At 63.2% G+C, this 26,605-nt stretch overlaps 1 protein-coding gene across 2 annotated transcripts; it reads left to right on the plus strand.

Annotated features, from left to right (window-relative positions):
• The first annotated feature begins 775 nt into the window (after nucleotides 1-775).
• Nucleotides 776-25,779, plus strand: TANGO6 (transport and golgi organization 6 homolog). Of its 2 annotated transcripts, XM_042797626.1 has the most exons (18): nucleotides 776-1,484; nucleotides 1,752-1,868; nucleotides 2,140-2,310; nucleotides 3,067-3,217; nucleotides 3,931-4,058; nucleotides 4,581-4,743; nucleotides 5,288-5,370; nucleotides 9,033-9,145; nucleotides 10,567-10,743; nucleotides 11,937-12,063; nucleotides 12,981-13,160; nucleotides 16,350-16,472; nucleotides 17,817-18,305; nucleotides 18,477-18,534; nucleotides 20,721-20,873; nucleotides 23,375-23,526; nucleotides 24,531-24,644; nucleotides 25,436-25,779. In XM_042797626.1, exons 1-18 carry the CDS (start codon nucleotides 822-824, stop codon nucleotides 25,610-25,612), a joined length of 3,339 nt encoding a protein of 1,112 aa, XP_042653560.1. In that variant the 5' UTR covers nucleotides 776-821; the 3' UTR covers nucleotides 25,613-25,779. The 2 variants fall into 2 exon arrangements, with proteins under 2 accessions (XP_042653560.1, XP_042653561.1); XM_042797627.1 differs by lacking the exon at nucleotides 2,140-2,310.
• Nucleotides 25,780-26,605: the final 826 nt, after the last annotated feature.

The raw sequence follows: 26,605 nt of genomic DNA on the forward strand, positions 1-26,605 counted from the left end.
CTGTTTGATCTGCGACCCCGGGAGCGGGTGCACACCCACCTGGCTCACCTCCGCTTCCTCACGCTAAGATACGGGGACGCGTTTGGGCTCTCCCTTTGTAGGCAGAATTGATGTCTTGTTGGTGTGTTTTAATTTTTTTTTTTTTTTTTCCCCTCCAGAAAGCTGCTAACTGTTTGCTGTATGCGGTCAGAGCGCACGGCGGGGCGCAGGGAGGAGCCGTGGGGTGGGAGCTCTCCCAAAATACCTGACCCGCCTGAGGGGCTGGCGCCTGTGGGCAGCGGCGACAGAGGCTTACCCCGCCGGCCTCCCCCCTCAGCGCCAGGCCAGGGGACAGCCGTGTGCCGTGCTCCCCGCGCCGGGGAGACGATCCCCCGCGGCAGGGCGAGGCGGCAGCCGCCGCCGCGCCCCGTTAACACCCGTTAACACCGCCCCGCCGGGCCCCCCGAGCCAGGCCCCAAGATGGCGCCGCCCCGCCACCTCCTCCCGCCCCGCCCGAGATGGCGCCGGGCGGTCCCGCACCGCCCCTCGCCCGACCTCCCCAAGATGGCGGCGACAGCCGCCCTTCCCAGGCCTCCCCAAGATGGCGGCGCCCGCATCCACACCCCACCCCCTTTCCCCGACCTCCCCAAGATGGCGGCGCCCGCATCCACACCCCCCCTTTCCCCGACCTCCGCAAGATGGCGGCGCCCGCATCCACACCCCCCCTTTTCCCCGACCTCCCCAAGATGGCGGCGCCCGCATCCACACCCCACCCCCTTTCCCCGACCTCCCCAAGATGGCGGCGCACCGCCGTACTTCCTCCCCGTCCCGGTCGCTCTAAGATGGCGGGCGGCGCGGGCCCGGGCCCGGAGCCGCAGCAGGTGGTGGAGGCGCTGGAGCTGCTGCTGCGGCCGCCCGCCGAGCGGGACGGCGAGGGCCCGGCCACCGCCCTCCCACCGGAGACGCTGCGCAGCAACGCGGCGGCGCTGGAGGAACGGCTGCGGCGGGCTCCGGGCTGGGCGGCGCTGCGCGGCCTGCGCCTCGCCGTGCTGGCCCGGGCCCCGGCGCTGGCCGCCGGGGCGGCGGGGGAGGCCGAGCCGGGCTGGGCCACCGCCTGCGGGCTGCTGGCGCTGCTGCTGTGCCTGAAGGAGCGGCTGACCGCGCTCGCCAACGCCGCTCCCGCCGCCCGGCCCGGGGCCGCGCCGCCGCCCGCCGCCGACACCCTCAGCGCGGCGCAGGGCCTGGCGGTGGGGCGGGCGCTGCGGGCCGCCGTGGGGCTGGGCCTGGTGCCCTACCTGCCGCCGGGCGTGGGGCAGCGCCCGGGGCCCCCCACGCCAGCCCGGTCACCGCCGGCCACCCGCGGGGCTCGGCTCCACGCTGCCACCACCGCCCTGGCCGAGCTGGCCCAGCACCCCATGCTCGGCAGCCCGCTGCTCGCCCGGCACCTCGGCCTCCTCCTCGCTGGACTCTGCCTGCTGGGCCACGGCCCCGCCGCCCTCAGCGAGGTCGGTGGGGGGGTCCCCTCTTCTCCCGCTTCCCCCCGGCCCCGCCGAAAACGCATCGGGGGTCACCGGCCTCGCCTCAGCCCGCTCACCGAGCCGGTGCGACGGCAGCTGCCGTCCCGCCCGCGTTCATCTCCCTTCGCGAGAAGAGACGGGGAGCCTGGCGAGGGGCACCAGCACGCGGTCGGGACCAGTGGGTTTAGCCCCGGCAGCCGGGCTGCCCTCGCCACCTCAGGGTTTTTATTTCTTTTATTTGCTTTTGTTTTCCAGGGCGTTTCGGAAGCGGAGCGAGCGCAGTGCCGGGACACCCTGCGGCACATCCTGGACCGCGTCTACCAGCCGCTGGCGGTGCGGGAGCTGCTCGTCCTGCAAGGCCAGACCAAGCAGGTACCCGGCAGCGCCGAGCCGTCCCCGCCGTGCCGCCCGCAGTGCCGGGGCTGTGCGCTCCCGCGTTCCCCGGGCGCCTTCGCTGCTCCCCTCGAAACGTTCGCCCGCCTTAAAAACCGGTTTGGTGCAGCGTTCCCCCGGCGCCACATGGGCGCACGGGAGAAGCTGCTGGGCGCTGCGCGGGGTGCGGGTGAACTCGGCGGGGACTCCCCGCCTTGGCTTGGCAGTTCCATCCGCTGTGCCCCGCCAAGCGAAGCGCCTTCTCTTCCAGAACATGGCCCCTTTCCACTTGAGGGGACGGAGCGGCGCTGCCTCGGCCCCGGCTGCTGCGCGTGGCCGTGTCGGAGGCTTCCTCGTGGCGGCACGGAGGAGGAGATGGGGAAATCTCCGCGCTCTTTTCACAAAGTCCCCAGGGAAAAGCCCGCGTCCCAGCTCCAAGCGGGTGCGGTGGGTGGGTGGGTGGGTGCTCGCCTGCCGCGTCACCGTTCGGGGTCAGGATGCGAGGAGCTGCTGGTGCGGGGTGTCTGGCACAGGCTCAGCTCTGTGCCGCACGCTGCCCGTCTGCCTGGGATCACACGGGATTCCCGAGCAGGCAGGAGCTGGCCGTCCCCTCCCTTGGGGGATGCGGAGGGTCCCGGCGAGGCGCTCGCTCGGCAGCGCTCTCGGTGCGTGCTGTGGTTCTTCCACACAGAGTCTCCCGGTTAAACAAAAGCAAGCACCTCCATTCAAACCGTTCGGGTGGCCGGGGTTGGCAGCTTTCGGGCAGCTCTGCTGTCTGTGCTGGCCCGGGGGGATTGATTTGCCCGACCAGGGAGCCTGCGGGCTCTGGGCCGGGTCCTGGCAGGGGGTCACCGCTGCGGACCCATTACCTGTATCCAACTCGACTTGTGCCCCGAGCACCCTGTGTCCCGCTGTGGTAATGAGCCGGTCGGAGCTGCTGCCTGACCCTGAGAGGCTTTAATTAAAGGAGGGAAGCTCAGCATGAGGGGATGCTCCTGGGAAGGCTGGCCTCTCTCATTAAGCCCTAATTTGCTTTGTGCCGCTGGATGGCGAAGTGATTTAAAACCTTTCCCCGTCCTGTCTTGCTATCTGGTCTTAAGCCCTGCCGGGCAGGGTGCAGGCTGTTTGCTTGTTAGTGGGGGTTTGCACAGGAGTGTGCAAACACCCTCCCTTAGCCTGCTCCTTTGTTTCCTTTCAGAGTCCTCCCTCTCCTGGGGAAGAAACAAAGCCGGCCCTTGTGCGGGCTCCGGCGTGGCTGCGGCGCTTGTGTGGTCAGCTGCTCTCTGAGAGGCTAATGAGACCCAGCGGGGTTCAGGCAGTGGTTCGGGGCATCATGGAGGGAACAGGCGGTGAGTAGGGTGCTCTTGGCTTCCAGGATCACAGATTAAATGAGGCTGTGATGATGTGTCTGAGACGTTTCATCCCATGAGAGGCCCAGGAGAGACAGTGCCATCAGAGCACTGAAATGGGAAACAGCCTTTGTCAGGCCAAGCTGACTGTGACACTCGTGCAGGTTTTGCCTCCGGCTGTGCTCAAAAACTGTTGTGTTTGAGGTCCAGACTGAAAGCCTCCAAACTCATCTAGCCTGCTCATGTCTCCGTGGGGTCACACCTCGTGTGTTTACGGACCGCGGCTCGTTCCAAGGAGCTGCGCTGGTACCGGATGGTGGGAGCTGTGCTCAGCGCTGGGGTGCAGGTGGAATGAGACCTGTCCCGCTCCAGGGCTCGGCAGCCTTGCTCTCTAAAAGCTCAATCCCACAGTTTCTAGTGCCAAAATCTCCTCCAGTCACTACCAACCTGGTGACACTGTCCAAGCGTGACCTCCCCTCCACATTTTGGCTTATCTACCTATTTGTAGAAGTTGTTTTTCATTATCAAAGATCCTGAACAGTAATTTTTCCCTTTCTGTCATTAAGTTCAGATGTCTCCTGAAAGATGCTTGGTTTAAAGAGGCTAATACAGGCTAGAAATCCAACTTTTGGCCAGAAACACCTGGCTTCAGCCAAAACTGACCCTGCCGTTTGCTGTCAGCCTGAGCTGATCTTGGCTTTCTGCTGGTGTAGGGGGTGGTGCTGGTGCTGAAGCAGCAGCTGTGGACTGGAGAAAATGCGACACGGTTGCAAAGATCCTGGCTTCCTGCCCGCAGCAGTGCCGTTCCCTCGAGGACTACTACAAACTGGTGTGCCCCCAGGTAGGTCCCTCTCTTCCCTTCCCCGCAGCACCCCAGCTTGGGCTGGGAACACGGAACCAGCTCCAGCTTGGAGTGTGTTGGTACCGTCGGTTCTGGTTGAGCGTGGCCTGGCTCGAGCCAGGACAACGTGGAGATGGTGTTGTGCTGCTCTGACAGTGAGGTGTGTTTCCACCCTACCCTTGAATTTTCTATGTTTGATGGAAGTGCTGGGTAATGTTGCCTGGCTGCACGAGCCATTCAGCGCTGCGCTATAGGGAGCTCTCTGCTGTGGAGCTTTTGTTTCCAGCCTGTGGCTGTGGGAGTGGTGCAGGCTCTTGGTTCGAGCCCAGAAATGCACCCTGCATTAACACGTGCACGGGAAGGAGACCGGCTCTTCCATCTGTGGAACGTCATGCCAGGTGTCCAGCAAAGCCGCAGACGGGAGGCTCCTCAATCTCTGCTGTCGGCTGCAAGGAGTTGCCCTGCCTCCCTCTTCCGAGGGGCTGCTACTCTTTGTTCCTTTATCGTGGATTTTCCTTCCAGATTCTGGACTTGCTGCACATCCAGGACAAAGTGACAGCGCGCCAGTTCCAGCGAGTGGCCACCACGACGCTGCTCACCATGGCGAAAGAGCACCCTCAGCTGGCAGAGAAGCTCTTGCTCCAGCCGCTGTTGGCACCGCTCCTGCGGTGCTCGGAGGCAGCAGGTACCCGCCGGTCGGATTGCAGAAAGCTCCTCTTCTCGCTGATCTTTGTCTTTCCATCAGAATTTTCTCGGGCTGGTGGCTGGGCTTGCTGAGCGTGCAAGCCCAGCTCTGTCGGCTGTGAACGTGTCTGTGTGGCTGGGTGCACTGTACTTACTGGCGTTTGAGACAAATTAGTCTAGCGTCAGAGCCAAGCAGTGGGGCTTCTGCCATGTGCTCTTTGGGAAACTCTCCCAGTCTGACAGTCTCGTTTTGAGCTTCCGGGCGGAAGCCATGGGTTCCCCACGCTGACCGAGCAGCTCTCCGGGGAATGATCCATCAAGAAGTTGTGGTCTGCTTTGATTTGCTCATAACCTTGTGGAGTTTACAACACTGGAGTGATATTTAGCACAGCTAACGAGGGCTCGTCGATTCCCATGCTGCCTTGATGGAGGGAAGGCAAGAGAAATATCAAAGTGCTTTCTGGTGCTGGGCGTGGTGGGGTTGCTGTTCTGCGGGAGGCTCCTCAGCACGCAGGGGTTCTGATATTTCTGCCCGTTGTTTTCAGAGCTCACGGTGGAAGATTTATCAGCAGGGACCGTGCTGGTGACAGAGGCAGAGCTTGGCAGCTGTGTGGAAGATGTGCTCAAGGTATCATGTCTGATTTGGGCCGGAGGGTAGGCGAGAAAACTACTCTGAGAAAGAGCTGGTTTGAGACTTTCTGAGCAGTTCAGTGTGTGTGTTAGACCATTAAAAAAACCAAGTGTGTCCTGCGCTCATGGTGCTGAGGTGAGGCCAAGAGCTGCACAGAATAACCTCGTATGCAACGCTGTGCTGGCGGGACTGCAGCTTTATGCTGGATACCAGAGGCACTGCCCAAATCCCTTCAAGCATTCTCACCCCGAAAGGTTCTGCGAGTGAGCTCCTTCTGGTTGTTTTTTTCCCCGTTATCTTTCTGGTGTGTGAGAGGAGTGTGAGCGGTGGGCTGGCAGCCAGGAGCCTCCGTGGCGCTCTCGCGTCCTCGTCCTCCTCTGCAGCAAGACTTTGAGCATCGCTAAATCGCGCAGCTTCTACGGGACAGTCGCGTCAGGGTGCGCTGTCAGAGCAGCGTCAGGACTCAGGCTGTGCTGGTGGAGCAGGCAGGAGGGTCCTAGTCGGCAGCACGGCTGGCCTGGCCCGCGATGCCTCGGGCTGTCAGTCCCTGCCCCTGACCGTGCTGCTCTCCTGCCAGCGTGAGAGGCGTGCAGCTGGTCAGAGGCCGGGATGGATCGCAGGGAACCCTGCCAAGTGCTGAATCTTCAGAGGGCGCATGAGCTCTCCTCCCAGGCTGTGGCTGGTCTCCCTTTTCTCAGTGCCTCCGTGCCTCAGTTTCCTTCTTGTAGAGCGTGGATAATACAGCTTGTGCTGAGCCCTGTGTGGGAGGGAGAACCTGCTGGGAGGTGCTCTCCCTGCCGCCGAGGTCTGCAGAGGGCAGCCTGAGCCAGCCTGCTGGAGCTGGGAGCCTTTCTACAGCTCCTGCAGCGTGAACCCCCTCGCAGAGGGATGGGTGACAGCCAGCTCTCGTGTTGGGCCAAAATGCTTCTGAGTGAGTGGCCCGGAAAAGGGGGGACGCTCGAGGTATCGGCAAGCAGCCGGCTGTGCCGGATTGCCCAGCTTGGCAGGGCCCCCGGCTCGTCGCTCGGTGGCTGTGCGGCCGGCTGGCAGCGAGGCTTTTGCCGTGGGCGCTGTGAGGCAGGCGGGTTTGGTGCGGCTCTGAGCTGGCTGAGCTGTCACCGGGGTGAAAGAGAGAGCGAAGGTGAGCTCAGAGCAGGGGGGAGAGGTGGGAGAGCTGGCGTGGTGATACTGGTGGCCGCTGTTAGGAAGCAGCGAGCGTGTGCGAATGGGGAAAGGAGGGTGGCCAGCAGCTCAGCCCCGGGGGAGACACTGTTAGTGACTGTGTCCTCAGCTCGGCTGCTCCAGAAAGTTGGGGGACACGCTGCTGCTGGTCCCCATGGGGTGTCCTCAGTGGGTTCATCTTCCGCTGCTGATACCTGCCAGGGGTCCAAAGGCATTGCAGTCTGTCTAGGCCCATTGGACAAGTCAGGTAAATTGATGATGATAAGTGAGGAAAAAACGAGTTCTGCAGGAACCATTCTGAGCTGAACCCCGTGACACATGGCTTTCCGTGTGCATGAAGTTAATTTTTAAACCGTGGGTGAGTAATCCTTGAGCAGCGGGCCGCTGGGTGTCCAGCAATCTCCTCAGGTGCTGCTCTTGGTGCAGGACGGTACCTGGAGGCCACGGTGGGGCTTCAGGGCTGCTCTGTGTGCCCGGCTGCCAAAGCAGGAGGAGTCGCTGGAGCTCAGCAGCTCTCCCAGCTCTGATCAGGTGCTGGGCGATGGGGAGGGTTCAGGAAGATGGAAGGAAACTCAGGTCTCATCAAATGCTCTGGCTTGGCCAGTAACAGACCGCCTGCTGCGTTAGAAGAAGTGTCTTGTGGGCAGGACGGTGCAGGTTTAGCACTTTCTCGGGAGCTCCTTCTTGCAAGGGGTCCTTTGGGGCGAGAGGCAGGGTGTTCAGCGGTGTAGATCTTGGCTCTGGCGTTCGGGGGAGAGGTGGGGGTCCATTCTAGTGCTCCCTGTGAAGGAACGGGGCTTTTTGTGGGGGGCCTGTCTTCTGAAACCTTCCCTCATAGCTCCTTTTTCTGCTGTTCCCACCAGTATCGCCAGTGCCACGCTGCAGGCTTCGCTGCCTGCCCTGACAGCAGCCCAGCTTTCTGCTGCGCTTTCCAGCCCAGAAGGACATCTCCAGCCCAGGAATTCAATTTTAAGAAGCTGGTGACTTGCTTACTGGCATGCCCTTAGGCAGTCTAAGCTCTTAAATGCTGTGATTGTTGTAGTATTTTGCGTAGTAATGATCTGTTGTAACTAGCTGGCAGGCAGAGACCAGTCTGGAGGGCTGCTCTGTGGCTGCCGTTCACAATGCGGGTGCTGGGGGAGTTTGGGGCGGTTCCCTCCTTAATGGCAGAGCGCTGGAGTCCTGAGAGCAGCCAGATTAGTGACGGAGACTCCAGCCTGCGGATTTGCGGGGGTTTCTTGCCTAGCAAGTGTCATTTGATGCTGAGTGAGAAACCATCCTTGGGGCTTCATCAGGGAGGCTTTGTGTACAAAAGGTTCTGGTTAGGAGGAATGGCTCCACGGGGATTAGCACAGGAAGAAAGGTCTACTTGCTTCAATAAGGCAGGGCAGAACATTATCAGGACAATCTCCCTCCTACCTGGGTTGTCACACTGCCTGGAGCAGGCATAAGCTCTTTGGTCTGTCTCCAGTGCCCTTCCAGCCCCGGAGCAGGTGATTGCTCTCCAGCTGCGGAGGTCAGAGGTGTTGGAGAGTGCTCTGGTGTGAAGGGATGGCGTCTTCTGAGCAGGTAGTTCACCAGCTGACAGAGCTGGAAGTCCCTTGGAGAACTTGTGAAAAGACTTAATTTCACCACTCTCCCCCTGCCTTTTTTCAAAGCTAAAAGCTACAGAGGGAGGTAGAGCTTGCTAAATTGAGGACCTGACAACAAACCTGAGTAAACCCTGAGTCCAGCTGGGCAAGGCTTGGTACTTAATCGTTTTCTAGAGTGAGTTTTCCCAGCATTATGGCTTTGACTGAAAGCATCCTACTGGGCTTTTAGTTTTGGACAATTCCTTTAAAAGGATTCAGAAAGAAATGAAATGTCATAAGACTTCTGTGAGCGGGTTTCCTGTGCTCTGTGTGCGGCGAGCTGGCACCAGTGGCTTGCCTGGGAAGGGGGTGCTGGTTTCGTGGAGGAGGGCATCGACAGCGAGTCAGGAGGGCGCTGCCCGAGATGGGGGAGAGGAGCACGGCCCTACGGCCTCCTCAAAGCCCCTCCAACCCACTTGCTCAGCTTAGCACACGTCAGGCCAGCTGCCCTGCTAGGGACTGATCTCTGAATTTGAGATCTGGCTCTAGGTGCAGTATTTCCATACGGATTTGCTGATTCAAAGATGCCTGTTGCATCTCTCTGTAACACAAGACCTTACCCCTAAGCAGCGGACTTCCTGAATAGCTGGCTGCAGTGTTCCTGTAGCTTGGAGCCCTGCTGCGGTTAAGCAAATGCTAGGAGAAAGATGGTGCTGAAGGCTGCTTTAAATACAGAATGTGCCATACCCAGGGAAGACAGGCTGCAGACTGAAAGAAGCAGAGCCTGAAAACCCTCTGCCATCCTCCCTGGTGGCAGCCATTCTGTGCAGACGTGCTTTCTGTCCTTCCCTTCCCTCCGCTCCACGCAGGTGTTTGACTCTCCTCCCTGTGCCTTTCTCTCCGTAGGTGTATGTGGTTGGAAATGACAGCTCGAGCCTGCTGCTGGGATCCTTACAGTCAGTCCTGGGAGTGGTTTTTTCCCTCTATTCCTTCGCCAAGCAGAATGTGTCATACTTACGGTAAGGAAGGATTGTGCACAGCTTCTTCTGGGGTTTCATCTTCTCTGTTCTGCCCACCTCCAAAGGACATGCTCTTCATGGGCACATACAGGAGCCAAGACCAATATTCTCATCCTGAAGAGCTTTCCTTCAAAGTAGGCAGTAACGGCAGGCATAGGCATGGCACTCGACCTTACTGGCAGACCTGTGCCCAAGGAAGCAGTTCCTTCGTTGGTTTTTGTCTTCCCTGAAGCCAAAATATTCGGTGTAGAGGCAAGCCTGTCCTCTGGGAGCACAGGTTAACCCTTAGTGCCTGCCTGCGAGCAGGGATTGTGATTCTCTGTGGGTGGAGACGGTGTCGGAGGGACGTGCATACCAGGGATCTAGAAGCAGGGTAAAAACGGGATGAAACAGCTCGAATGCTGGCTCTTGGAAACACAAGATCATTCTTCCCCTGTCTGGGATCATCACTCTCTTCCGACACGTGCAGGACCTGCCTCTCGGCAGCTGTCCCTCGCGCTGTGCCCGGCTACCCCGCGCCTGATGTGCGATGGTGAGCACCACGTGTGTCAGTCGTGGTGGCAGGGACGGTGGTGGTGACCAGGTGCTGGCTGTCCCCTCTTTTTTACCCTCCTAGGCTTTCCCTGGGCTGCCCTGAGTTTGGACCAGCCTAGTAAATACACTCCTGGTGGGTTCACACTTGGCTTTGGTGATACTGGCATGTGGGTACTGGAGGCTTTCCCTGAAAGGTCTGTGTAGACACGGCCTCTGCTATTATTAAAGACATCGTTAATCACTTCAAAGAGCAGTGAGTGCTGTGGCAAGTTCGTGGAACAAGCCAAGTTAACACTGCTGCTGGGCGAACAGAGTCGCTGCTCGCTTCTCTCTTTGCGAAAGAATTTGGCAGGGGTAACTAAAACCGCAGCTGCCTGGAAGTGTTCGGGTTTCCAGACCTCTGGCACAGCGCAGCGCTGCTACTCCACCTCGTTAACCTGCGTCTTTCCTTGGCAGGGGCTCCCACGCCACCTTGCAGTGCTCCCTGTCTCCTTCCTCCTCTTCCTTGGTGCAGCTGACAGCTCTGTGCCTTGTCACGTTGGCGCGAAGCACCCGGCACGGTGCGCCGAGGCTGCGTGGAAGTGGCTGTCCCTGTACAGACACGCTGTTCAGACAGAGCGCTCCCTTCCGCGCCGGGCTGCAATCTTGGAGGACCCAAAGCCTTCCATCTGGGAACGCCAGGAGGACGGGATGTGCTGCTGATCCCCTTATAAACGGGCACAAATGCCTTCAGCTGCCGGAGCGTCCCAAGGAGCGCCCGTGGTCGCTCCACAACACTCTTGTCTCTTCCCTCGCCCCGAGACGCGTGGTCCTGTTGCGGTGCTGGCGCGCGGGGAGGGTGGCAGCGGGCAGAGCAGGGTTGCCACTGCTTTCTCTCTCCTTGCCAGCTCCCCGTGCCAGGAGATCCTGCTGTGGTTCTTGGAGAAGTCGGAGCGAGGGGTGTCGCTGGCCGTGCTGGAAGGCTTTGCAGGGCTGAACGGCAGCGTGTGCGCCCTCCACCCGCGGTGCCGCTTCCGCGTGGGCAGCGAGGGTGGTGCCACCGTCGTGGTGGAGGAGACCGTCAGGTGAGAGCTGCTGGGGCAGTGCTGGGCACGAAGGGCTGTCTCCAGGAGTTATTCAGCACGTAGGGATCTTCACGGCGTGCCTGGTAGAGAGCCTGAGCGAGCATGGGGCTGCCGGTGCTGTCCCCGCACGGTCTCATCCCCCCAGGTGCCCGGGTAGCCGGCTCTCTGCGCTGAGCTCAAGCAGATGATGTTTCCACACAGCCTCCGGGTTCCCTGTACACAGCGCAGAGCTCTGATTTTTATTTTTTTATTTTTTTATTTTTTTTCCCAGTCCTGAAAAGCAGCACGCTCTGTCTGAGCGTTAGCGCGCGCTCGCTGCGTGCTTGTCCCGAGTCCTGCCTGCGGGGTGTCTGGGAACGGGACGTGCTTCTTCAGTCCCAACGCTCCCCAAATTCAAGTTCCACCCTCCAGCCTGAGCCTGTCTCCTGGCAGATCGTGGCTGCGTGGGGCGAGCGGTGTCCCTCGGGCACAGGCGGCACCGTCGCAGCAAGGGCTCTAGCGATGCCAGCGTTGCGGAGCCAGTGACTGAGCTCCCTGCCTGCTCTTGCAGATGGTCTCTGCAAGTAGAGGCATGGCTTGGCCATGCGGGGAATAAACTGTGGCCATTAGACTCCAGCCACGCGAACTGGGACTGTCCAGCAGCGTGACATTTGGTTTAAGGAGGGAGCGGTTGGTAGTTGGCAGGTACGAGCCCAGGGCAGGGCATGCACCCCTAGCAAAACCCCACACAAGTACACTTGGTTTGGTTTCATTTCAGTCTATTCCTGACCTGAATTAGAAGAAGGTCTGCACTGGTTAAACTGGGCGTACTTTAAAATTACTCCTTAAGGGCCACGGCTCTGCCAGTGTCTGTCCTATTTCCATGGCTATGACCGCTGCATGAATTAGCCAGCATGAATCCTGTTCTCTATAAGATGGCTAGATTAAACGTGTTTTGCACTCACGGTTTCTGTTAATGCTCTTCCTTTAAGGAATGCAGGTTAATTAATAAACCGAGTGCGTGATCATGTAGACCAAATGAACTGAGCAATAGTTTGGCTCGGCTGCCTCCAGGCCTTGCTTTCTGGTGGTGCTGTGAAGGAAGGTTTCCAAGGGAAGGCCGAAGTGGGATGTCACCTTGCCGCGGAGCAGTTTGGAGCCAGCCCTGGCGGGGTTCTGGGTGCCTCCGTGTTGGTGACAGTGACCTGTTTCAGCGATGAAGATGAGGCCCTCTACCAGAAGGTTTCCTCGGAGCAGTGCCACGTGGAGAACTTGGTGGAGCTCTTGTCTCACTGCCAGAAGAGTGGTCTAGCCGGAGACTTCTTCATCCGCTGCCTGAAGGTAAGGGCAGGCAAGTCTCTGGTCGGGACACACCTGCAGGGACGCTTTCCCCGGGCCAGGTGGTCTGTGGGGTTGGTGCAGAGGAGAGCGACCGTCCCCTCGTGTTCCTCGGGAGCGCTGAGCTGGGCTGCTCTGCTGGGCAGGATTGCCTGCGAGAGGGAGGCAGCTCTGGTCCCTTGAAGGGGTTAACCCTCATTCCCCCCGGCCTCCTTTGACAACGGGAGCATGTCTGAAGTTTAATGGCGTGTTTGAGGCTGTGAATAATCCCTGTTCCTTCCTCGGCTGCAGCACAGGGGCCCTGGCACCTGCTCCCTTTGATCCCGCTTCGAGCCCCTGTGGTTCCCTCCTGGCCTGGGCTGGGCTGGCCTTTCCATGCCCTGGCTGGCAGGGAGAGCCCCGGCCCGTAGCCCCACGGGGTTTGCAGCATCCCGGGCGTAGGGTGCGATACGGTTGGGACACCCAGGAGCTGTAGGCAGCTCGAGAGAGACCTTGATGTACCGCGTGGAAGGTTCCGATCGTGTGAGGAGTCAGCACGAGCTCCGCCAAAGGGACGGGGGGAGGTTCCAGGTGCCTTTGTGAGCAGCCACCTCCAAAAGCGAGGCCGCAAGCAGAGAGCCAGCGAGCCTCGGAGAGCCCAGGGGGTGCTTGGCGCTGGGAGAAGTGCTCGGTGGTGGTCTGTGTGGTGTCCACCGGGATGGAGGTTTGCGAGGGTTTGGCCTGGTGACAGGCGTGCGTGGGGAAGGGGACGGTGCTGGAAGAGGGGAGGTGACCAGGATCCCTTTGCAGCGGGGTGGAGGTCTAGACAAGGTGGACCTGCTGCGCCCAGGACCGCTGGTGTGGTGACCACCGTGTCCCTGGCACTGGTTTGCCTGTGTTTAACTGTTGCCTCTCCGTGCCCTGTGCTTCCTTCCCGGCAGGCACTGACTTGTGTGGCTGCAGAGGATGAGGCGGCTTCGGACTCGGCTGCGGTGCCGGGAGGGAGTCTCCTGGAGCTGGAGCAGTACCGTGCTGGGCAGAGGAGGAAGCTGATGGTCCTGCAGCTCGTGGCCACGCTGTGTGAGAACGTCTCGGACACCGTGTTCACGGACGTTGCTCAGGTTGGTCATGGCAAAGCCCTGGGGGATCGGCAGCCGGAGCACGTGGCAGACCGAGCCCCGGGCCGCTGGGCTCTAAGGAGACAGTGGCTAAGAAACAGCTGGAGAAAGGTAGAGCATCCCCAGGAAAAGCGGTTTATTGATTCAGTCACAAGTGTCTCAACAAGGCACTGTCCTGTGCAGTGCCAGCAGGAAGGACAGAGGCAGCTGCAGAGACAGGAGGGAGCAGCCCAGCGGACGTCTTCGTGGTTGTGTCCGTGGTTGTGCACTAAAAGCCAAGAGAGTAGTCTGTGTGTTAATCAGAACTGTGACTCACCAGCTTCTCATCTTTATTTTGAGAAAAATTTTATTCCCAAGTTTAACAAAGCTTAAAGACATCCCTGCCCGACAGACCTTTTCCAGCGAGTGCTTGCTGCCTGTCCGTGGTGTTGGTGCCGGGTTTTTCTGGCACATCTTGGCAGCCACCTCCGGGAGCTGTGGTAGCTGGGCTGGCAGCTACCACAGTGGCACCGCGTCCCACTCGCCCCGTGTCCCCAAATTGGCCTGTTGTGGCTTTTCTCTGGTTTCTGCTGTGGGGCCGCCCGCGCTGGGTGGTATGTCCGGTCCTCGGGGTTGGCGTAACCGTGCCCGTACGGTCGGCACTTGTCCGCGTTTTCACGAATGGGCAGCTGCAAAATTTTTACGACAGATTGTGATTTCAAAGGCCACCTGGGGCTCCTTGAACCTGGTGCCGCGGAGGATCGTTAAAACACGGCGCTTCTGTCCGCCCTGAGCCCACGGCGCAGCAGCTGGGCCGGGTCGGGACTGCTGCTGGGTGCCGAGGGCAGCCCGAGGGCAGCACAGTATTCCCCAGCTGATCAGTGTATTTTAACTTCCTCATCCTGTTTGGTGGTTTTTGTTTTTTTTTTTTTTTTTTTAACTCAGTGACCTGGTTATGCCAGTTAACCGTGACTGGCTCAAGCGGAGGCGGTCACTGCTCACGCAGGTTTCCCCACTCTTCTCTTTGGGACAAAGGAGTCTTTGTTCTGCGCTCCGCGGTGACGGGGACCCGTCCCTCCACGCGGCCAGCGCCGCTTTGCCCTCACCTGCCTCTCCATCACACCCACCCGCGCGGGACCGGCCCCGCTCCCCGGATCAGAAAGTTGGGGTGGGAAGCACGGGAAGGATTTTGCCAGGTTTCTGCACCCAGCCGTGAGCCTAGGATAAAAAGAGCCCACCGCCGAAAAAGAAACGCGGACAAAAAAGCCATTATGCTCCCACCTGGGGGTTGTATTTCAGGGAGGGCTCCCTCGCGCCGGGACAGGCGGTTGCGGAGCTGTTTTTAAGCCGGTTCTGCAGCACGAGGTTCCTCCAGGACGTTTGTTCCTGCTGTGGGCACTCTGGTCCGTGGCTTTTGTGCTTAATGGGCTCGGAGGAAGTGGGGTCTGCCTTCCCAGAGCCAGACCCCGGGAGTGGCAGCAGCTGTGGACCCCCCCCACCTCAGTTGCACAATTTATTTTATTTACATTTCCCCACCCCCTCGCAACCAAGTTTCATGAGATTGACTTGATTTCCCTGATACACCAAGGGTGTTTTCCTCCTGCATGAGACAGAAATGTGCCCAAGTATTTTATTTTTCAAGCTTTTTTCCCCTTCCAGAATAGGATGTTTTTTTTTTTTTTTCCCTTTTAGATGAGGGTTTGTTTTTTTTTTAAATCTTTTGGTTTTTTTCTCAGTAGCTATCTACTGCTAGATTATTTGTTCATGATGTTCCTATTTTTTTGCATTAAATACCATTTCAACCCGTTCCGCTCGCGTGTCGCTGTTTTGTGAGAGCAGATGTTCAGACACTTGTTTTTACTCCGTATTCTTGCTGGTTGGTGGCGTTTCATTTCTGGCCTAAGCAGCCCAGAAGGTACCTCAGCCTTTGCTGCAGCCCCTCCCAGCCGGGCTCCCCCCTCGCTGCAGCAGGGCTGTGCCTAACGAAGCCGGCAGCGATCGGCTTTCCTGCTGATGGGGAAACCCGTTGCCTGCACTCAGTGCCTGTGCCCTGGAGGCTGGAAATGTGGGGTTTGGTGCAACAATACCTCGTTGCCCTTGTATTTTGTTTTCCCAAATAAGAGCAAAATAGTTCCTCTTCTTTTGCAACGGCGCCCTTCACATAGGAAGGACCCTGATCCAGCCCCTTCCCACCCCAGCTGGGTGCCAGCACAGCTGGCAAAGGCGGGGAGAAAATCAGCTCACTAATTTCAAGCTCCGTGAAAGGCAGGAAGCCTGTGGGATCAAAGATGTCAGCGCCAAGTGTCGAGAAGGCCAGCGGCAGCCAGGCAGGATCATTATGGGCTGGGGGGGGGGGGGAGTGGGTAAAAAAAAAAAAAAAACGTGTTGTGAGAAAATCGCAGAATAAGTGACACACGTGGTAAATGGTCTGGCTCCAGTCTCGGCTGCGGGGGGGTGACTGAGTGTGATGCTGGGGAGCTGTGGGGTGGGAGCCGGTGTGGGCTGGGGGCAACCCCGAAAAGGGCCGGGGGTTTTTCCCCCGAGCGTTGGGGGGGGGGGGGGATGCAGGCAGGCGTGATTTTTGGTGGGAGGGAGTAGGTGTATCTGAGCCCTGGTGCCCTCCCACCGCCCGCTCTTCGGCTCTCGCTGTCCCTGTTGGCACCTACTTCCATTTTCCAAGCCCGGGCCTTGCTCTAGCACTGTTTCGTAGAGGCAGCCGCCGCGGTTTAACCATGAGCTGGCCCAGCCCCGCTCCTCCATCCTCACCCGCCAGTTCACACTGGGGCTGGGCTACTACCACCCCCCCCGGGGCAATTGGCCCCTCTGTGCTGCTGCCGCCGGGGTGGGCAAGGGGTTCAGGGGCTGCGGCTCCCTCCTGCATCCCCAGCGGGGCTGCACCAGCACCCCAGCCCTCCCTCAGCTCCCCCGTGCTGCCAAAGCCGCTCGCCCAGGTCAGGGGGGAACCGGGAAGGGGCTGGGGTGGGTCTGGGAGGGATGGTCGGGGTCGGTGGCGACAGCAGGGAAACATGGAGGGTTTGTACAAAATCACGCGAGAGAAAAAGCTTGGGAAATTCAAATAGATGGAGAGATACAAGAGCTAAAGAGGGGGGGGAGGGGGCTGGCCCCCCGAGGTGCGGGCGGGGGTGGGCGGTGGCAGCACCCCGGGGATCCCCCCCCTTCCTCACTGCTCATCCCCGCGCTCTCCGCTGGCAGGTGGTGGAGTTGGTGGCGGCCACGCTGCAGCGGGCCCGCGTCAGCCCCGGCGCGGCGACCGAGCCGCAGACCCTCGCCATGGCCATGGGGCTCGTGGCCGCCCTGCTCGGCGGAGCCGTCCAGGTGAGGGGGCCAAGCCGGGGGGGCTCGGCGGTCTTGGGGTGCAGGGCGGGGGGAGACCGGGCACCGCGCCCGGCCGGGGCTGCTCCCTGGGTTGGGGTCCCCGTTCACCCCCTCAGTGTATACATATATTTTTTTTTTTTCCCCTCGGAGCAGTGCCAGGGTGCTGGCTGAGGGTTTGATCCCAGCAGGGCAGCCCTGAAAACCTCATTAATTAATTTATAATCCCAAATCTGCTTCCGAGAAGGCGCCGACGGAGCAGTGCAGTCGCGTACAGCGTCTTTAAATGCCAGCTCTGCGTCCCTGCACGGCCACGCTCTCCATCTCCGGAGCACAACGGACTTCCCAGGGTGGGCTGTACCGTTCTGGAAAGTCTTTTATAAAAAAAGGCACATCACTGGGTCACCCGGATTGTGCGGTGTCGGCTGAGCTGCCACCGGGGAGCCACCGCACGTTCGTTAGTGCGCTGTAATCGCTCCGGCTTGCGCTTACATCACGGAGCTGCTGGGGTTGCTTCATCCCCGGACTTGCCCAAAGGAAAATCCAACTGTTAATGGAAAAAGATAATTCATTGTGTCTTATTGCTGCATTCCTAACGTTGGGAAAAGAGCATTATTTAGTTGGAGAAAACTTAAAACCAGAGTCTTGTGGCTCTAATGGCCCCCTCCCAGGCGAGCTCCTGCTCCCGCTCTGGCGTTAATGGGAGCAACTTAACTCGGCAAATTGAATGCAAAAGGTTTTGGAGGCAGCTGCAAAGCTGTTTGGGTTTCAATGGCCAGGGTTGTTTTTTTGTTTCTTCGGGTTTTTTTTTACACAATCGTCCAAAAGCTCCCCAAAATTTCCACTAAAGCCTCACTTTTCAGGTCTTACAACCCAGATTTTGCTGAAGCAGTTAAACCCGGGTTAGGGCAGGAACTTGTCCCCCGCCTCGGGCACCGCAGCCTCGGGACAGGTCGCAGCTGCCTTGCTGGGAGCTTCCTTCCAGGCAGGACGGAGGGACAGCCCGGCACGGACGGCGGGAGGGATGTCCCCAGTTCAGCCCCGCACAGAAACAGCTCTCCTCTGGGCTTCCCACCTTCTCCCGTGGCACCCCAGGTCCTGACTGCTCCTGGCTTCTGCCCTGCCAGAGATGCCGCGGCTGGGATCAGCGCTGGGGCCAGTGGAGCTCGTGGCGATGGGAGCCCGGCTTGTGGGGTGGGGACGGAGGGTGGCCGGCTTGCCGTGGGGCTACAAAACCTCCTCTGGGGCTCGTGCGGCTCTGGGCTGCCTGCCTGCCTTGCCACGAGCACCCCGGGGAGCAAAACCTCCGTTGCGGAGGTGCCAGCGCGGCTTCTCTCCCCTTTGCAGCTGCGATCCAGCGACTTCGCGGCGCTGAAGCGGCTGGAGCCGTTGCTGGAGGAGCTCTCCCGCACCTACCCCGAGCCCCTCACCCAGGAGCTGGCCGCGGACCTGCGCATCGCCATCTGCACCCACGGGGCCTTCTCCCCCGGGACGGTGGGCGCCGCTGCCGGCGGCGTGCGGGGGAAGAAGCCGGGGATGGGAGCGCAGAGCCCTGACGGCGTCCCCGGCAGAGCCCCGAGGCAGCGGCACGGCCGCAGCAGCCCCTCGGCTCCCGGCGAGAGGAGCGAAGAGCAGAGGACGTGCCAGGAGCCCAGCGCCACGGAACCCGCTCCAGCCCCGTGTGCCGGCAGCCCGGCCCCAGTTGGGCTCCAGGAGCTGCTGGTATCAGCCTACGACCCCCAGCCCCCCGCCCGGGCGGCCGCCCTGCGCTGCCTGGCCCGCCTGATCACACAGCGGGATCCGGAGGCGCTTCAGCTTCAGGAGAAAATCCTGCAGGTACCAGGCTCCTGCCACGGTCCCCATCCTGCGCCGAGGCGCAGAGCTGGGGCTGAGCGTGCCGGCGGGCTGGGGACGGGCCGTGCTACCGGAGCCCTCCCCGACTTCGCCATCGCCGTTGGCTGAAGGCGCCAGGCGAGAGGCACCAGGGCTGCTTCCCTCTCCTCGCAGGTGTTCCTGGAGAACGTGCAGCACGAGGACGCCTTCGTCTACCTCTCGGCCATCCAAGGTGAGCGACGCCCGGCCGGGGCGAGTGCCGGCGCTTTGTAGGAGAAGGTTTTGTGCTGGGGGGGGGGGTTTTCTTTGGGCGGTGAGAGTGGAGAGCAGTGGAGCTGCAGCTGGGCGGGGGGCTCAGCATCTCCTGCCCTCCCTGGGCCGTGTCTTTGTGCCGCTCGGTCGAGCCTGGAGCTGCGGGCGGGCTCTGGGCCACGTTCCCGAAGCCGGTGGGCTTCGTCTCGCAGTCAGAGGACACCCAGGAGCCGGTCGCCGTCCCTGTGCCAGGTCCGTGCCACCAGCCTGGCGCTGCGGTTTCAGCACGGTGTGGGCGCAGCCCCGGCCCCCCAGCCCTGCACCCGCCTTACAGTTTGGCTTGCTGGTCTGTTCAGCTGAGGCTGGCAGAGGAGCTGGGGCCGTGGGCACCCACCAGTGCTCCGCTGGGGCTCTGCCATCCCCACGGCCAAGGCGGGAACCACCGACCGGTGCCGACCGGCTGCGTGGATGTGGACCCACGGGAGCGTTTCCCGGGTCGGTTCCCCGATCCGTCGCGTCTCCCAGCCTCACAAATTGTTGCCCCTGCTGACGGGGGGGAGGGCGGCGGTGGGCACGCTCCCAGCCCCGGCGCTGGTCCCGGCGGGCAGCGGGCTGGCCGGAGAGCAGCGCGCCGCTCTGCTTGCTGCTGGCTGCCCCGCTCCCCTCGCCGGGGCTGCCGCCGCGGCCACCGAGCGCCGCCGCGCCCGCCGCTTCCCGGGAAACCCTCGGGGTCCACGCTTGCTCCGGCTCCCACGGCACCGGGATGCCCCGTCGGGATCGCAGGCCGGTGCCTCCGCACCCGGGATGGCGCCGGTGGCCTGCACGACAGCAGGTCACAGTGCACCGGGTGACATGGAAGGGAGGTGCCATTCCCGGGTCCCCAGGCGATGCCGGCACTGCCGGGAGCCCCGGTGGGGTAGGTAACCTTCAGCGGCAGCTGGAAAAGGAGCTTATCGCTGTGCTTCCCTCTGCCTGTACGGTCTTGAGTGGGACGGGTCTGTCCTTGCCCTGCAGGTGAAACACGAACGCTTCAACCGTCCCCCCGGTGATTAATACGCCCTGTGCAGCTGCCTCCGTGTTTCGCAGCCCGGCTGCGGTTGTGATTAACCCTGACGCGGTTCCTCGCGGCGGTGACTCGCCCAGCCCCTGCCGCGCCGGCAGCGGGACCCGCGGCGTGCCGTGCGCGGTGCCAGGCCGGCTCCCCGCTGCCCCGGTCGGGCTCCCCACCGCGGCCGCAGGGCTTGCCGCGCTGGGGCTGGGGCCGGAGCTGGCTGTCGCGGCGCTGCTGGTTCTCAGAGAGCCGGGCTCCGGCGAGGTGATGCCAGAGGAGAGGTCACTGCCCTGCCAAGACGCGCCCGGGCTTGCAGGGGGTAACCCACACCGGGCACCTTCCGATAACCGGGGAACGGGGTAGGAGGTGAAGGCGGCTGCTCCTGGAGGGCAGGGGAGCTGGGGCTCACCGTGACTCAGCGCTTGGCACTGCCGCAGCAGTTCTCCGCCGCTCGCCCTTTCCCTGGAGAGCGGCTGCCTTTCCCCAGCAGAGAGGAGCCGGGCTTTGCCGGAGCCCTGCCCGGCGCTTGCCCCAATCCCGCGTCTCCAAAGGGAACGGCGAAGCTGGGGCAGCCCCGCGGCATCACCCGGCACGCATCCCGTGTCTGGGGTCTGACCCTTCTTCATCCCTGGGTGGGTGTGGCAAACGCAGGGCGCGCTCGGGCTCCCAGCCTGGTGCAGGCAAACCCCGGAGCTTTGGACAAGGACAGGCCAGCAGCGTGTGCCCGATAACCGGGAGCAGCGACCACACACTGCGCCCGAGCATCACCTGCGGCACCCAGCTGCCCCAGCCCGGGGCGAGCCCCGCAGCCTCCGGCGGCTGACGCGCCAAGCCGATGCTCGGTCAGTGATCGTTAACCAGCAACAATTAGCGGGCACCTGCTGCCAGCTGCCAAATGATTTATTTTCCAGCTCGGCACCCAACCAGACCCAGCGCCGCGACTGGGGCTGCGGGGTGTGCCGCGGGGCCGGGGCGACGCAGGGGTGTCCCGTGGGGGACGGCTGCGCCCGCTTGCACCGGGGACGCCGGGGTGGCGCAACCGCTGACCGGGGTGGTGGCACGTGCCATCCTCGTGCCGGGTGCTGACCCGTGCTTTCCCCTCGCTCTCCCCCCAGGCGTTGCCCTGCTCTCCAGTGAGTACCCGGAGCGGATCCTGCCCATCCTGCTGGCACGGTACGGGTGCCCGGCGCAGGGCACGGAGGACGCCGCGGCCGCCGTCACCAGGATGAAGCTGGGCGAGGTGCTGATGCGTGTCACCCGGGCGCTGGGTGAGTCCACAGCCAGCACGGCAGCGCCGGCCGCTGCCGCCAGCCGCAGCCACCGCTCAGCCCCTCGCTGCTCTCTGCCGTGCCGCCAGGTCCAGGGGGGAAAAGCCCACGGGGGCTTTTTGTTGTCTGAAAGCGAGAACCAGCTCCCACGGCCCCGCCGCGGCGGCTCTGGAAGCCGAAGGGCGGCTGGCCGGTGTTTGCCGGCGGGCAGGAGCGGGGCAGCGGATCCAGCCGGCAGCCCACCGTCCCCTCGGCCGGCAGCGCCGGGCTCGGAGGCTGCCGGGAAGCGCCCGGACACGCAGGGCTGAGGGGTAAAAGCTGGATGAGGCCTTTCCGGCAGCCGCTGTTGGGACACGTCCTAAAACGCCTCATTTTATTCCCTGGCAGAGGCCGGGCCAGAGAGAGCGTGCAGCCGGAGCTCTCCGTGACCAACGTGGCTACCGGAGTGTCCGCAGTCCCCGGTGGGCTGTGGCAGATCCAACATCCCCTTGCAGTGCCCGGGCAGCCCGTGCCCCACGGCTGCAGCTCCCGTGGGGCTGTGTTGGCTGCCTGAGCCGCCGGAGCTCTGCGTGCCCTGGCCGTGGGGGCATCCCTGAGCTCTGCCGGCTGCGGGCATCCCCCCGGGGCTGGTGCTCCCCGGGCCAGCCCGTGCCGCTCCGGGGATGAGGACGGGGCATCCTCCGGGCCAGAAATCCCCTCATCCCCCCGCCGTGGAGCTCCCACGAGCGGTGTGAGCGGCGGCAGAGCCTCTTGGGCTCTGAAAACCCCTGGGCGATGTCCGTGCGTCCGGCTCTCGCCTCGCCCGGGTTTCCCTCGGCGGCTGCCCACGGCACGGCTGGCAGCAGGACGGCGGGCACGGCCTCCGCTGCGGCTCTTCCCCCCTCCCCATGGTGCCTCTGCCACAGGCAGCGACTCCGGCACGTCCCGGCTCGCCTACGTATTTATAGAACAAACCGCACAAAGTTGTTTTTGTTGCAAAGCTTCAAGATTCGAGAGCGAGGATTTAGCCGGCGCTTCCAGAAACGCTCTGCTCCGGGCGGCAGCGCTGCTGCGGGTCGGAGCTCTCCTGCTGCTGCCTGGGGACCGCCGTGCCTCCCTCCCGCCCCGTCCCCGTCCCCAGCCCTGCCTGCCGTCCCACTGGAGCGGCTTTTTCCCATCGGGGAGGGGATTTTGGAGCGGGTGCCTATCGCCTGGCAAACAGCCGGCACGGGCAGGGTGGCTGGAAGCCCCGTCCCCAGCGCGCGGCGTCGTTCCTCTGCCTCCAGCAACGCGGGGCCGAGCGCCGCGCGAGGGTTCGTGGAGACCTTGCGCCCATCCAATTAGTTTTCTTTGCAAACCCGTTAAATCCGCTCTGGGTGCATCACAGCAGACCTTTTCCCTTCTCCGTTGGGGAGCGTGGGCCTTGCTTGCTGCGGGAAAGGAAGCGCTTCGTGCTCTCCCAGTGGCCGCCCAGCACGGGGCCGGTTGCCGTTTGGCTTTAGAGGGGCTGCATCATGCTCCAGCGCGCCAGCGCTGCTGGGACGGCCATCACCCCAGCTCCTGGGCTGCAGGCACGGAGCAGGCTGCGTTCCCGAGCAAGCGTGGCCGTCCTTGGCATCCCGGTGCTGCCCCCAGCCCTCCCACCCTGCGCTGCACAGGAGCCCTCCCTGCCCCTCGGCGCACATGGGCCTGTGGGAAGTCTCCGGGACTGTCCGGCTCTCGGCCACTGCATGCCGAATTTCTCCTCCTTGCGTGCAGCCGGTGCCGGTGGCACGGGGGTTGGCCGGTCCCCAGCCCCTCGCAGCCGCAGGGTGCACCCCGTGGGCAGGGTGATGGGGTCCCCCCGCTCCCCCCAGGGGTTGTTCCCATCCCCGGGGCAGCGTGGAGCATCCCACTGCCTCCATCAGCTGCACCGCGCCGGTGTCCGAGGAGCTTCCAGAGCTCGGGAAAGCCGGGAAACCACCGCGCTCACGGGCTGGTGAGCCTGCCAGAGCCTCCGGCGAGTGCCGGAGCAGCGGGAGGGCCACGTGCCCCCGTGATTGTTCATGCTGGTCACGGGCTCCACGCACCCACCTCTAATTAGGCGGCTCACGCATCTGCGACGCCTCCATGTGCTAATTGGGGGGGGGGGTGGGGGGGAAGTCGTGGGGCTGAATTATGTGTGAATTTGGGCTTCGCGCTTCGTTTGGATGTGCTGATTCTGCGATGGGCCCCGCGGGGGCGGGGGGGATGTGGGATGGGGGGGGGGACACCGGCCCCAGACAAAGGTGTTTGCGGTGGGGTGCGTGCCGTCGGGATTTGCTGGCGCCCCAGTGTCCTTGTCCCTGGCACCACGGCGGGTCCCCTGCTCAGAGCTGCGCCGGGCACAAGCCGTGCTCCAGATGTTGCATCCAGCTGTGGAGCGGTGCTGCAAGGAGGGAGGGGGGTCCAATCTGGCTGCTCCCAGCGGAGCGGGGGCTTTGGCAGGAAGGGGCCGTGGGCTTTTCCTCGCCCGTGATGTGCCGCTCTGCTCTCTCTTGCAGGGGACATGGTGGCCAAGCACCGGGAGCCGCTGGTCCAGGCCTTTCTGCGGGGCGCGCGGGACCCCGACGGCGCGCTGCGGGCCAGCAGCCTCTCCAACCTGGGCGAGCTCTGCCAGCACCTCGGCTTTCAGCTGGGCTCCGTCATCCAGGAGGTACCGGCGCCGCGCTCGTTAACGAGGGCGGTTCGTTAGCGGATGGCAGGGCTGCTGAGCGCTGGCTGCTGGGGACACGACAGCCTGGGGGGGTTTCCGTAAAGGATGTGGATGATATTTGCTGATGTTGCAGGGCGCAGAAGCCCTCCGACCTGAAGCAAACACTCGGGAGATTCTAGCCCTGATTTTTTAGGGCTAAAAGCTTTATAATTAGCTAAAGATGGCGCTGGTGCAGGGAAGCGGTAGCTGAAGGAAAGGCAGCGGTGCCTGCTCCACCCGTGGCAATCGCGCGGCGGGAGGAGACCCGGGGGGGCACGGTTAGGACCTGCCAGCGGTGCCTCCTCCTGCTTAATGAGACCTCGTTACCCTTCCCGTTAGCAGGAGGCAGCTGGCGGGTGCCAGGCACCCAAGCTGTGGTGCCCGTGGGGTGAGCCTGACTCCGGGGTGGGGGACTTCACCCTAAAGAAGAGCTGGGAGCCACCGGCATCACCGTCCAGCAGCCCCCAAGCTGGCGGGTCTGTGCCCCCCCCCCCGCCCCGAGCCAGAACTTCGGCCCCCGGTGCCTCCCAGAGTGAGGAGGAGGAGGAGGAGGGGGGTCAGGAGACATGAAGGACGCGGCGCTCGGCCTCTTCCCCAGTCCCCGCTTGGCATCGGGGAGGGGGGTTGGGGGGGCACCGGCGGCGTTCGATGAGCTGCCGCTGCACCGCGGGGCGGCTATTTCGGGAACACGCTAGCTCTGCTAATTCTCCCGGCTGTCGCTGCCAGAGGGGTTTAATGAGGTGCCTTCGACTCTGCCCGCCTGTCACAAAGCTGTGCGAGGCGGCTGCGTGAGGGCGGGGGGCTGGGTGCCCCCACAAAAAGCCCATCCCCACCATTTGGGTGCCGGGCGCGGGGGTCCCATCCTCATCCTCCAGCCCCAGGCTACCGAGGGCCATCCCCGCCCCCGGGGTCTGCCGGGTCCCCCCCACCCCTGCTGACACCCCACCGCCACCCCGTCCCCACAGGTCACCTCCTGCTTGACGGCCATCGCCAAGACGGACCCCGAGGCGGAGGTGCGCAGAGCCGCCGTGCACGTGGTGGTGGTGCTGCTGCGGGGGCTCAGCGACAAGGCCACCGAGGTGGGTCACCCCCCCACCCCCCCCACCCCGTGCTCCATCTGTCCCCAGGGGTGGGGACAGCCACCGCCAGGCTCCTGGGCATCCCTGGGCACCCGCACGGTGCTCCTCGGGGACGGCCCCTGCCCCGCAGGGGGCTGCAGGGCTCATTCCCAGGCGGCTTCCAGGGAAATTCCCGTGAAACCAGCACCTCCGGCTTGTGCCTCCCCCACCAAAGAGCCCCCCCCAGGTGCTGGATCCTTCCCGGGGCAGAGGGGACTTCGGAGCTGCTGGGCCGTGCCGTCAGGCAGTGCCATGCCGTGCCGCGGGGCGCTGCCAGCTTTCGGGAGCCGTGGGAGTTGTTTTGTCACTGATTTGACTTGGAAATGCCCAGTTTTTTCCGTGGGCCGCGGCCTCCCCCCCCCCCCCCCCGCCCCGGCTTCCCAGCAACAAGCGTGTTGGGACTCAGCTCCCATGGAGGAAACGGCCGGTTCCCCGCGGGAATCCCCGCAGCAGGGATCTCGGCTTTCCCTCGTGCCCCCGCGCCGGGGGGGGCGCCGGCGGTGCGCCGCTGTGCCGGACGGTGCTGCTGGCGTGTGGGGAAACTGAGTCACGGGAGGGCCGGGGCTCACGCCGGAGGCAGTGCGGTGGGTGCTTGGTGGTGGTGGTGGTGGTGGTGGTGGTGGTGGTGGTGGTGGTGCTGCCACGTCCTGGCACCGGCGGCAGCGGCGGTGGAAGGGGCAGCGCCCAGGGTTTGTGTTTCGGGTCGTGGGCGGGCGAGCCGCCGGCGGGCGCTGACGGTTCCCGCTGCCCAGGTGCTGCGGGACGTCCTGCGGGATCTCTACCGCCTGCTGAAGCACGTGGTGACGGCCGAGCCCGACGGCGCGACGGTGCTGCACGCCCAGCTGGCGCTGGAGGAGCTGGACGCGGGGATGAGGAGGGTCCTCTTCCCCCCGCAGGCGCTGGAGAAGAAGATTGTGGTGCTGCCATAGCGGGGCCGGGGCTGCGGAAACGAACTCCTCCTGCTCCGGCGGCGGGGCCGAGCGGCTCCCCGAGGGGACGGGGTCGCTGTGCCCCCCCGAGATGCCGCCGGCGGGTGCCGGCCGGGGCGGGTGGGCTGGCTGGGACAGGGCAAGGGATTAAACAAAGATTTTTTTTTAAACGCGCAGCCCTGCGCCCGTCATGTCTCCGGGAGCCATGTGAAGCCCCTGGGTGCCATCGTGGCCGTGTCCCCCCCCTCCCCGTGCTCGCTCTCGAGTGCTTGTGGCGGTGGCAGCGGTGCCGAGCCCTGGCGAGCCCCTGGGTCCTGCGGGAGGGTGGGCATCAGCCCCCGGGGCCCCCAGAGCCCCCAGCCCCTCCGCTGTCTGCACCCCCCAGTGTGAGCAGCCCCACGCCCCGGCCCTGGCTGGCTCCCCCTCAGCACCGAGCTCACACCACGGCAATTCTGGGGGGGTCCTAGGGCTGCTGGGGGTCCCTGGGGTTGCTGGGGGGGGGGTCCTGGGACTGCTGGGGGTCCCTGGGGGTGCTGAGGGGGGGTCCTGGAACTGCTGGGGGTCCCTGGGGATGCTGGGGGGCCTCTGGGACTTCTGGGGGTCCCTGGGGATGCTGGGGGGGGGGTCCTGGGACTGATGGGGGTCCCTGGGGATGCTGGGGGGGTTCTGGGGATGCTGGGGGGGGTACTGGGAGTGCCAAGCTGGCCGGCAGCTCTCACACACTTGCACACGGGCTGCCGGGTGCCCACAGGCGTGGGGGGAGCTTTTATGGGTGCCAGCCCTGGGAAAGAGCCGGGGACAGTCCCTGGAGGTAACAGCTGAGCCAACTTCCAAATGTGATTTTTAGCCAAATCCGTGTGATTTTTCCCGGGGGGGAGGGTGGGGGGTGGGGGGAGGCAGAGGGAAGCAGAGCCGGGTGTTGCGCCCATTCCTGGGGTCCCCCTCTCCGCAGGGTCTGAGAAAGGCAGCCCTTCCACCGCGGCACCAGGAGCC

The sequence above is a fragment of the Tyto alba genome, unplaced genomic scaffold (assembly GCF_018691265.1).
Source record: "Tyto alba isolate M040663 unplaced genomic scaffold, T.alba_DEE_v4.0 Super-Scaffold_26, whole genome shotgun sequence".
Lineage (NCBI taxonomy): Eukaryota > Metazoa > Chordata > Aves > Strigiformes > Tytonidae > Tyto > Tyto alba.

What these genes read in the sequence shown, in the direction of transcription:
- TANGO6 (XM_042797626.1), top strand. Translation starts at nt 822, where the DNA reads ATGGCGGGCGGCGCGGGCCCGGGCCCGGAGCCGCAGCAGGTGGTGGAG. An exon ending in GCGTGTCACCCGGGCGCTGG is followed by an intron (nt 20,874 to 23,374) that starts GTGAGTCCACAG and finishes TCTCTCTTGCAG; the next exon opens with GGGACATGGTGGCCAAGCAC. An exon ending in TCAGCGACAAGGCCACCGAG is followed by an intron (nt 24,645 to 25,435) that starts GTGGGTCACCCC and finishes CCCGCTGCCCAG; the next exon opens with GTGCTGCGGGACGTCCTGCG.